We start from the raw sequence: 12,269 nt of genomic DNA on the forward strand, positions 1-12,269 counted from the left end.
AAAGCTGTGCAAGGCTGGGATTGCCAGGGGGAGTATGTTCTTGACTTAGCAGACAAGAGAAGGAATAGATGTTGTTGGTGTTTGAAAAAGTTCCCCCCCACCCTCAGCCATTGAAGAAATATACCCTTAAAGGAAAAGAATTTGGAAAACAAATAAGATAAAGTTTGATATAAATATAGATATACATTGAACTGCCTATAATCCACATTCAAGATAGCCACTGTTATTAATTTAAAACACATCCTGGTAGCCTTTTTCTGTATGGAGGTAGATGGCTAGCTAGTTTGATTAATTGATTTTGAGAGTAGTGTATAAATGAAATCACATTGCCTCAGATTATTAAAAAAACAGCCTATGGATATAACACCTTAGAAACATAAATATAAGAGTTGTGTATGCATAGGTTGGATAGAGAGAAAGCTACAAACATGAAAGCCATTGAGAATTCTGTTGCAGGGGTGCCTGGTTGGCTCAATTGGTTAAGCATCCGACTCTTGATTTTAGCTCAGGCCATGATCTCAAGGCTGTGATATTGAGCTCTGTATCGGGTTCTGCGTTGGGCATGGAGCTTGTTTAATATGGTCTCTCTCTGTCCCTCTGGCCCTCCCCACCAAAGAAAAGAATGTTGTTGCAACGATTAAGAGAAGACAAATTCTTGAGCTTGGGGTCTACGGAAAAAATAAAGGTGTGTGGTTTAAAAAACATTTCTAAGGATGGTGGTTCAAGTGTTTTAGAAGAAAGAAGGGAAAAACCGAAAAACTATTGATCCTTTCCAGGTGACAAGCCTGGGTGACTGGGGAATTGGGGAACCATGAACATGATGTTGGCTTTGAGGAAGGGGAAGATTATGTGTACATTTTTACACATGGTGAGTATGTTGTGGTGATCAGTAGGCAATCAGAGTCATGGATTGAGAACAAGAATGCAGATTTGAGATTCATTTACATTTTCAAGATTTCTCTAGTTAGGGAAGAAATGAGATTTCTGAAGGAGAGAATAGATAAAAGAAGAACAAGAAGAGAAATGTGATGGCATCCATATTTAGAAAGACCAGGAGCCAGACAAGGAAAAGTCAGAACTGTTGGAGTACTTGGAGGTTCTGGTAGTCGAGGGTAGAAACAATTTCAAAATGGGTTATTTGTAACCTAAAATGTTACAGAGACCGCAAGGAAGATGATATCGAGCACAAAAGATGCAGAGAATTACTCTTCCTACTTCTGAAGCTAGCTCTGCGCACAGGATATCTAGAGCAGAGCTCCTGGTCTTTATCTGCAGTGTGAATAGGCTAATGTGGGGCCACCTCATAGAGCCATAGCTGTGAAGAAAGGGGTGTGTGTGGGGGAGACATTCCGGGTGTGCTGCCCAGAGTGCCCAGAGGCATGCATCTCTGGTTATGATCAGGGAGTTTGACCTCCAATTAAGTTGTTTTTGTTTTTTTAACTATCATTGGACACATTGTCATTTGTAGGACTCTCCAAAAGAGGGCAGATGCTTTTGATTCTACCATAAGGCCAGCAGGGAAAACATTTTTTCTTTTTTCTTTTCTTTTTTTTAAAATTTAATTAAAAAAAAATTTTTTTTTTCAGTGTTCGAAAAGGAAAACAGTTTTTCATCCTGAGGACTTTTCCTCCTCCACCTCTCAAGGGACCAATTACTTACTCTCCTTGCAAACTTTGTGAGAAACTGAAGAACTAAATGGGAAGCAATTATCTCCTTCTGATATGCAAACAGTTTCTTTCAGCTTCTCCTGAAATAATCAACACACAAATCCACTCAGATGTTCCTCCTGAGAGACTCCTTCCTGCTGCTACTCTCTCATTTCTGCACATTCCCTTAAAAAATTAAACATAATCAACAGTCTGCAGCCATCTATTGACTTTTTTCCATTGCATTGTCTTAGCAGTGAGATCTCTGGTCTGATTGGGAAGGCATAGATGGTCTCGGGCCTCCACAGTCGTCACCCCATCACACAGCATCACACAGGCATGACATTCCCAACAAACTTGCCTGCTCCCCCAAGAGAGGTCTTGGCACAGCTTTCGCATCTCCGCTAATACAAAATACAGAATCTCAGGCCCCACCCCAGATCTGCTGCATCAGAATCTATATTTTCACAGGACCCCTGGATGATTCACAGGACCCCTGGATGATTCACATGCCTGTTAATATGCGAGGAGCACTGATCTAGACAGTCTGCTGGTAGAAGTCAAGAAATTGTGTAAGAAAGTCCTTGCCTTAGTGTCAGCACTGTGAAGGGCACTGTAGGAGCCCCTCTTCCTTGAGAACTTTCATCCCAGGGCCTATTTTTGGAGACAGTAACCAGGATTTAGGCCCTAAGATTTTCATCCTCATCTGACTTTAAACTTCCAGAGACTTAGGCCAATGGTACAGCCTCTGATTTGCTGTGAGAATCCTGTGGGGACGTGATCTTGGAGATGTTTTGTTTCTATACATTCGTCTTAATGTGACAGGGATCCTGGATGTGCATAATGTCAAATGAAGTTTGTAGATAGACATAACCCAGAAAATACTGAAGACAAATTTTCCATCTTGCTGGAATGAATCTGAGGACACTTATTCTAAGTCAAACTGGGTGTAGTTACGTCTCCCCAGGTTTAGAGTCGTGATGTGACAAATCATTGCCTTTTGGAATTTCAAGGGAGTGCATGGGCCACCCAGGCCACCACTCCTCAGGGTGTAGGCATCCCCTCTGCAGCACACTTCTCAGGTTGACAGGGAGGCCCTGCTGGAACCAAGTCTAGGGATTGTGCACTTTCAGCTGTGAGGCAGCCTCTTTCTTTGTTGTGGTGGTCTCAATTTTAAGCTGAAACCCTATGTCCAGCCTCAGTGGACTCTTCACATTTGCCTATTATCCAAATTCTGTAATTTTGAATTAATAGGCAGACTAGCAAGTAAGTGAAGATGGTGACATATTCCCCTAGAAAATATTTAAGTGAGATGTCACCATGGAACTATTCCTAGACCTCTCACCATGCACATTGCTTCCTCTGGTCCCTGTTGTTATGTGGGTTTTAGAACTGGTTGTGGTACTAGTTTCAACAACTAACTGGGATAGAGGGCAGTGACATTAAGTTCTTCTCATGCTTTGTTTGCTCCACTTCTGTTACTATGGACAAGATGGCATTCTGTGTTTAAGGTACAGTGTTGACTGATATTCCAAATTCATCTGCAAACCTCATTACTAAAGACAACCAGCATTTGTTGAACACCTACTATGTTCTAGGCAAAAGAGATACAAAGATACATATGGTACCTAACTTGAGGTACCAACTTGAAGAACCAGTTTCTAGGATGGTACCTAACTTGAGGAGCTCAGAATTTCTTGTGGGAAAACAAAACTTTGTGCTCATGACTAAAATATGCAAAGCACTCTGGCAATACAGAGAGGGAATGCCTGATTTTCTTTGGCTAAATTGGAAGTATTCTTAAACATGGTATCATTTGAGTTAAGCTTCGAAGTATAGAGAGTAGAGAGAATGGGAAATGTGAATTCCAGAGAGAAAAACTGATATGTAAAATAAGATAGACATAAAAATGGCATATTGTATGGGCAATGAAAGCATAAGAGAGATCACAGATATTGTCACAAATCAGATCCAAGTCTTTGGGGGAATTTTAAGTGTCCTCTGAAGGATGCTACACTTCCTGAAATCACAGGACACAACTTTGTTTACAACAAACTGGGAGTGGGTACAGAGGGCAGTGATGTGGAAAACTTTGCATGCTAGGGCAATTATACTGTATTCACAAAAGTTCCTATGTCCTTTCAGTGCTGGAATTTTATTGCTTACAGTTTTGAACATGACCTAAGTAAGTTCAGAAAGAGCTTAGGAATAGTTCTGCTAAAGGGCAAGTCCATGAGGTTTGTGTCTATAGGACTTGGCACGCATCTGACTCAAGGGAAGGAGAATGACAAAGGTGCTGAGTTGAATGGGGAACGGGATCTAGGGGAACACAAAAGGTGGAATGCTATAGTGATACTCTGGAGCCTTCTTAAGAACTGATTGTTAACTTTTCGGGAATGTAACAGAACATTATTAAAAATTAAAAAGTAGAAACATAATTAAGCAGATTACAAAGGTAATAAAAATTCAAAACTCTGAATTATTTCACTACATTTTACTTTGATCTATGCTACTGAGGTTGTTTGTATCATGTTAGCAGTGTGAAACTGGACTGGATGGTGGTCAAATAGACAGCAGAGAAATTGGCAAATGCTGGAGGTCAGTAAACAGCTGTTTAAACAGTTACCAGCGGACCACTGGATCACTGCCTCCTTTCTTCAGTATCTATAAGGCATTATTGCAAGGAACGTATTTACATTAGGAAATGGAACGCTTAAAGAAATGGTGCTGGAGTGATGTGAACATGGTCTTCTACAGGCAGCACTGAAATTTTCTAACTTGGCCTTACAGGGTTTTACACCTTACCACACTTCTAAAATTCAATGTATGCAAGGCCTTCATGCTACCTGGAGCACTGCAGGGCCCAAACCTGACTTTTATTTGAAAAATGATTCAATTCCTTTATCTTCCCTCATCAAAATCTCCATACTTTTAATTTCTTGCTCTCTTGTCCTGCCAAATGGAAGAAATAAATCTGTTTTTTGGCTTCCACTGGATTTTACATGTCTGACAACAGCTTCTTATGTTAGCCACTCAGAACCCTGTTATTTCTAATGGTTGCTTACTAGAACATGATATTTCTGGGGCTGGAATGCCAGACAAACGGTAGGTTCCTTAGGGTAGGGCAGGCATTGTAGTCACGGAATCCTGCCACTGATTCCGCCTATATTTAAATCATTTCTGGGTGTTACAGTCTTGTCCTCCTCCTCTCTGCAATTATGTTCCTTGAAAGCTACTTCTGTGGAGTGGGAAGGCTGTTGCCTTCTGTCAAATGATCTTCTATCAAATGACCTTATGTAGACTAAGAACAGATTCAGTTGTTCCCACCTCCTGGGAAACATGGTATTACAAGCATCCCCTGCTTTCTTGAGTGCTTGTGTTGCACCAGTTCGCATTTACAAAAGACCTACGTTGGTACCTGTTTTCACTAACTTAAAGGAATTGGAAGAGTATTGTGACTTTTATGGGAAAAGGTGAAAAGCGAAACTAGCATTCAGCATTTGTTTTGCAGTGAGCCGTTACGTACAGCATAGCAAACACCGCAAGCAGTGAGCGTGGTGCCATCAAGCTCCTTCCCCAGAAACCACATCCAGCAGCTCAGCATCAAGCTGCCAGAGATTTGAAGTGAGGGAGCCTCTGTGCTTTATCTCAACTTATTTTGTGCAGCTGTTAGCAAGATGTGTCCTAAGATATCAGAAAAGCCTAAGAGATTTTTTTTTTTTGCATCTGGGAATGCTCAAAAAATTTTCATGCAAATTAATGGTAGTTGTTTCTTTGCTTTATGCCAGTTCTACTTAAGAAAGTCTTCATAGGAGTGCTCTACTTTCAGATAGCAAGTGGGTAGGACTGGGGAAACTTGTATAGCAGACAAAGTGTGAATCTACAAGGCAATTAACATTATGTATGGACTGAATAAAGATATTTCTTGCATGTACAAGTGTTATTTGCTATCTTTCAAATATTTGTGGATATTGTTATGATAAATGAAACACAAACCTTTAAAAATGACACTGAAGCTATAATTGCTTTCTGACAGTATGCTTCTTTCAAGCGATGGATATTAAACATGCAACTGTTATGAAGGAGTTACTAGAATTATTGCAATTACAAGTATTTACAGTTGATGGGAACTGGATGGATTTACAGTGAGTAAGAGGCTGGAGGAGTCTACACAGAGTGGCTTCCGATCCTGGAGATTCCAACTTTTAATTAATCCAACTTTGATCAAGCTGGAAGAAGAATTTCTGAAGATGGAAAAGAAATTTGAAGAACCAGATTCCATTGTCATTTCTGCCATCATTTTGACCAATTCCTTTTCTTTTTCTCAACTGTATTTCCCCTATTCCTAAGTGAGTCAGAAACACTGCCTGGCTGCAGCCCAGGAATTAGCATTTTCCTTCTGGGGAATCATGGTACTTTTTAAAAGTAGAAGAACTCCTTATCAAAATAAGCTGAATTCATTATAGCCTTTCCTGTCTCACAGATGGAGAAATCTTTGAAGTTAGAGTCCACATTTCTTTGATCTTTAATGGCCAGCACTAAGCAGAGTACATTGTTCATATTGAGTGATCAGTGAATCTTTAACTGAATTATATATATATGTATATGTATTATTTATATATTACTTATATATATTATATATATATAGTATACATGTATATGTAAGTGTCTAGCTTTGGAGTTGTGGCTCACTTACTGGTCCATGGATATATGTACATGTATATGTAAAGGTAAATTATTATCAGTAAAATTATTTTTAATCTTTTTTTAAAGATTTTATTTATTTATTTGAGAGAGAGAGAGACAGGATGAGAGAGAGAGAGCATGACAGGAGAGAGGTCAGCGGGAGAAGCAGACTCCTTGGCGAGCAAAGGGCCCAATGTGGGACTCCATCCCAGGACCATGACCTGAGCCAAAGGCAGTCGCTTAACCAACTGAGCCACCCAGGCACCCAGTAAAATTATTTTTACCTTCTTCATCCTCCTGCTATTTATTCTACAAATATGTACTCTTTGAGTTGGTAAGCAGAGGATAATTGGAGAAAATAAATCAGTTAGAACAACAGCAACAGGAAACAACATCAGAGTCATTGCTGTGATGTGTCCTTGGAGGAAACAAGACTTGAAACCAAAAGCTGAAACTAAGAACCTAAAGACATCCTCTGATTTGGGTAAAGGGTGCCTCGGCAAGAAAGAAATGAACTTTTCAGAAAGTCAGAGAAAGGAGTACCTCTCTTGAGAAGGGGTTAGCCTGAGATAATACTAGAAGTACATAATAAGAACCAATGGACCACTAAGTGATCCACGTCTCCAAAGCCAGACAATCTGTATCCACCAAATGAGCCTGCAGTTTCCTGCCTTGTTTATTTCCATATAGTAGACTTGTAAAAAAATTGGCACTTGTGGTAAATTAGTATTTTTGTTGTCTTAAAGTAAGGTGGGGCTAGGAGTACTTAAAGTACTTAAAGTGGGGCTAAGATTACTCCCTTGATGAGTAAAGTCACTGTAGTTTACTGGAAAATGAGTTTGCTAAATTAAAGTGTATTTGCAAAAACAATTTGGAAGTATATATATATATTTAAAGTAGTCTCCACATCCAGCTCGGAGCTTAACATGGAGCTTGCATTTACAACCCTGACCTGAGCTGAGATCAAGAATCAGAGGCTTAATGGACTGAGCCACCCAGGCACTCCTTAGGAGAATATTTTCAATCGGGGGTGCTTTGGAAAATCCAGGATTGGGGCAGCTGGGTGGCTCAATCAGTTAAGCATCTGCTTTCAGCTCAGGTCATGATCCCAGGGTCCTGAGATTGAGCCCTGCATTGAGCTCCCTGCTCAGCAGGGGAGTTTTCTTCTCCCTCTCCTTCCCCTGGCTCATGCTCTCACTCTCTCTCTCTCATTCTCTCTCAAATAAATAAACAAAATCTTTTTTTTTTTAAAGAAAATCCAGGATAGGTGAAAGCTAAGAAAAAACCATGAGTCTGAGGTCAAAGTAACAGGAAGGCTATTTATTTATTTATTTATTTATTTTCAATTTTATTTATTTATTTGAGAGAGAGACAGAGTGAGAGAATGTGAGAGGGGAGGTCAGAGGAAGAAGCAGACTCCCCATGGAGCTGGGAGCCTGATGAGGGACTTGATCCCAGGACTCTGGGATCATGACCCAAACTGAAGGCAGTTGCCCAACGAACTGAGCCACCCAGGCGCCCCAAGGAGGGCTTTTTAAAAAAGATTTATTTATTTATTATAGAAAGAAAAGGGGGAAGGGGCAGAGAGAGAGAATCTTGAAGCAGACTCCCTGCTGAGCATGGAGCCCCAGACAGGGCTCAATCTCAGGACCCATGAGATCATGACCCAGAGCCAAAACCAAGAGTCTATGCTGCGCCATCTGAGCAACCCTGATGCCCCAACTGTAGGGCTTTTAAAATTTCAGATTATAGTTGGGAGGGAGAGGCATTGGAGCTGAGGTTTCATTCCAAAACTTTCAGAATTTTATACACACATACACATGCACACACACACACACACACACACACACACACACACACACACACGTGGGCTGGGTAGTATCTCCTCTTGATCAGAAAACACTTCCTGGCTGCTGTCCTTGAATGGAAAACCCATGTACTTCCTTGTACTGAAAGTCTTACCTCTGGCTCCTCAGGCTCTGGGCTACTTTCAGAGTTCTTGTAGCTGCCAGTGGGTATGGGGAGTACCTTCATGGTGGCCTGTGAGAGCCAGACACTGAGCACTGAGGACTCACTGTAGTTACCATGCTTCCATGTTTCCACAGAGGAAACAACCTAAAGAAATTCAGCAGTGGCCTTCAGTCTGGTACTCTGCCTCCTCTCTGCGTAGACCTGCTTGACTGAAGTTGGCCAGGTTCCTCAGTCTCATCGTAGTGCCTTGTGGAGGCCTTTAAGCCTCTGCATCTGCCCTCGTAGCACTGCCTGGACTGTCTCATTGCGTAGGGTAAGGATAAAGGGACTGAGAAAGGGAGTGAGGACTGATGTCACCAAGGCTACGGTCTTGTTGATTTCCACAAAATGTGCTTTGCCAGGCCTGACATAAAGGAAGATGGTGCTGCTGTAACCAATGAAGACCAGAATGAGGTGGGACCCACATGTAGAGAAAGCCTTCTGACGGCCTGTAACAGATGGGATCCTCAGCACAGTGGTTACAATATAGCCATAGGAGATGAGGGTCACCAGGAAGGAACTGAGGACAAAGGCTAAGGCCATCATGAAATCCCAGAATTCCAGCAGACTGGTGTCTGAACAGGACAGCTGCAGCAGAGGTACGTTGTCACAGAAGAAGTGGTTAATGATGTTGCCATGGCAATAGTTGAGATAAGCCCGGGAGAGGACAGTGGGCACCATGACTAGGAAGGGAGCTGCCCAGGCAGCCCCTGCCAGTCTGACACAGACAGCCCAGCTCATCAAAGTGTCATAGTGCAGTGGGTGGCAGATGGCCACAAAGCGGTCAAGGGCCATGTCTGACAGGATGAGGAAGGAGGTGGAACCTAGGGAAAAGTAGAAGTAGAACTGGACCATGCAGCCAGTGAAGGAAATGACTTTGTGGGTGACCAGCAGGTCTGAGAGCATCCTGGGCACTGCAGTCATGGTCACCAAGATCTCCAACAGGGAAAAATTACCCAGAAAGTAGTACATAGGAGTATGTAGTTGGGTGTTGGCTATGACTGTGACTATGATGACAGTGTTTCCCATGAAGGCAAGAAGATAAAGCATGAGGAAGGGCCCATACAGCAGAACCTGCAGCTCACCAAAAGAGGAGAAGCCCAAGAGGACAAATTCAGAAGGGTGGCTCAGATTTGCCATGATCCAGGAGCTGAGTCCCTGCATAGAAAGGAAACAAAAGACAGAGATGCAGAGGCAGAGATAGCAAGACAGAGAGACAAAGAAAGAGAGAAGGGGAGAAAGAGGAGAGAGAGAATATCACTGACCATGAAATAGAGATAGAAAAAGAACCGGGAGAGCAAGACAAAGTCAGTGGCCAGTGATGAAGAGAAAGAGAGAAAACTAAATGGGAATATGAGAGAATCATAGACGGGGCAGGTGGGGGGTCATAGAATTAGAGCATGGAATTAGAGCCACTGATAAGGAGGGAGACAGGAGTGGATTAAGGATTAAGTACTCTGCTACTGCAGAGGAGCAGACAACAACATTTCAGGAATAGGAAAGAAGGAAACAAAAGAAGAACACAGAATTAAGAGAGGAAGACCAAATGTGTGAGAGGGAGAAAAAGAAAAGCATAGGGAGGAGAGGAAACATGGGGAGAAAGAGAATTATTGTAACTCTGGGCTAAATGTTGGTGCTGGGGGCGTCTAGTTATGAGATTGTGTAACAAGATTCCTTTTGAAGGGTCCCTTCAAGACTTTCTGGGTTGTCTCTCTATTGAGGACCTTCACTCATTCCCATTTCTCTAGCTATGATCATGAAATTAATAGAAAATCAGAGTTTTGAGTTAATAAAGTAGCTTCCTTGGATAGGGTCTCTAATATGTGCTTGCCAAGATGAAGAGTTGAAAAGATACAGAGGGTCATGGAGATAAGCCTCAGAACCAGGTGGCTACCCTGCCAGTGACTAGAAGGTTGTTAGCATCCTACCTCATGGTGTTGCTTTGTTGCCACAGTGTCTCCCCTCTGGGGGAGTGCCTCCCCTCCAGACTCATGTCATTCTTTCATGGTGGTTTGGGGTATAAGCTATGACCCTGTGTTTGAACACTGATCTGAAACTTACTTGTAGAAATTAATCTGCTCTTTATAACATGCTCTCTGAACCTCACTTTACTCAGTAAGATGAAGATAATGATGGCACTGGCCTCTAGGGTTATTGCAAAGATTAAATGAATGAGCTATTTAGTAAGTGACTGGCGCATACCAAGTGCTCCACAAACAACTGTTGTCATTGTTATTGTTATCCTATGGCTGCCAATGGTCTCAAATTTTTCTGGCCCATCATTGCTCCACACTTCTTCAGGGCCAACACGTGGAGTGTGTAAATATGTGTGTGTGTTTATGTGTGTGAAAATATTTCACAACTTTATGCTGCCTTAGAATTTAAGTTTACTGAAAGGATAATTTCAAAAACTTCCAATTGTCAAAGTAAATAAACACTATAATACAAACTATCAGAAATGGAAAGAGCAAAGCTGTATATAGTTATACTCTGGCTCTCTCTCTGGCCCTATAAAATCTTTATCTAATGCTGTGTCTTGACCACTAGCAGTGGTATTCCAGTTTAAAGAAGAAGCTTTGTCCTTCCTTTAGCTTCTATCCATTCTACTGATAACCCATAACAGTAGGTCTAAAATCTACAGCCAGCACTGATAAATTCAAATGCAGTCCTTATGTCTGTGCTGTACAGGAGCTCAAGCCATATGTAAGCCTAAACCACTCACCTTAGCCTCTAAGTGTCTTCTTCTCGAGCTGTTCATGTTAAGAAATTCATGTCGAGATTTCTGCCTAATCAGTTCATTCTGTAACATGAAGGACATGAGAATGTGGTTCGCTGCTCTTGGGTGGTATCTTACAGCTGGCAGGAGTGGAAAGGGACTTTTGTACAGCTAGAATAGCACTGCTAGATAAATGACACTTCAAGCTACAATATCTCCAACCCTATGTTAATTTCCTCATTAAAGCCTTACCCTGTATCACCACAAAGACCAGGGCAGCAATATTGATGAGGGGCAGGAACATGGAAAAGAAGTTCTTCTGGAGACCAGAGGGGAAAGTTGCTGTCTTTGCCCCTTCTCTCCCAAGGATGAGTGTTCTTGGTTCTCTCCACCCCCCACACGTAAAAGCTCCTGGTTTCTTGATGTGATTTAGAGGCAAGCTTATGTTGGATGGGAAACGGACTCCAGCAGAGTGTTCTTCAGTAGAATGATGGGAAAATAAGGAGTCCTCTAGGGATTATAAGGTACCAATATTATTCCTTAGAATAATGAGCAGTCTTATGTTCTGAGGAAGTAATATTTGAGAAAAAAGATCTGAATGAAGAAAAGGATAGAGACCTAGCAGCAGATGACTTAAGCTGGTTCCATGGCAGTGTATACTCTCTGACCCTTCCTGGACTGAAATTATGGCAGACTGAATAGATGGTCAGGGTTAGATACAATTTTCATTTGGAGATTTTGTCTCATTCCCAGATCCAGGATTTGAGATCAGGAGAAGTAGGGAACGTAGGCATTGGACCACATCACCCTCTTGTCTGAATTCTCCAGTGTCATCTGTAGAAGTTGGAGAATCAAAACAGTAAGCTTAAGAAGAGATATCTTCTTCTTAGAGGCAGGGCCCCTGATAGAAACATCTTGGGAACTGGGCAGCCTAAAGGGCATGCCTCTGACTTTTGTGAGAAGATGTACACCTTAGAGATGAAGGCAATATGATAGAGAATGAAGCTCCCTAGTTAACTCTGAGTGACAGTCCTTCTCCCCAGAGAACTTCAGACTTTGTGGATGTCACCCAACTTAGCCCCACCCACAGACAAATAATAACATGGAATATGAAGCAAAAGCTTTCCCATGAAGACAGTGCAAATGGGTCCCAAGTGTTTAAGTCCCACAAGGGCCAGACAGAGTTGACCTGGCAATCTTTCTGTAGGGCC

General features: G+C 42.0%; 1 protein-coding gene across 1 annotated transcript; it reads right to left on the reverse strand.

Annotated features, from left to right (window-relative positions):
- Nucleotides 1–8,537: 8,537 nt before the first annotated feature.
- LOC111151885 (olfactory receptor 6V1) lies at nucleotides 8,538–9,482 on the reverse strand. Its single transcript, XM_022510108.1, has one exon. The coding sequence runs from the start codon at nucleotides 9,480–9,482 to the stop codon at nucleotides 8,538–8,540; it is 945 nt and encodes a 314-aa protein (XP_022365816.1).
- Between the last annotated feature and the right edge of the window lie 2,787 nt (nucleotides 9,483–12,269).

Source organism: Enhydra lutris, unplaced genomic scaffold (assembly GCF_002288905.1).
Source record: "Enhydra lutris kenyoni isolate GAN:26980312 unplaced genomic scaffold, ASM228890v2 scaffoldscaffold27, whole genome shotgun sequence".
Classification (NCBI taxonomy): Eukaryota; Metazoa; Chordata; class Mammalia; order Carnivora; family Mustelidae; genus Enhydra; species Enhydra lutris.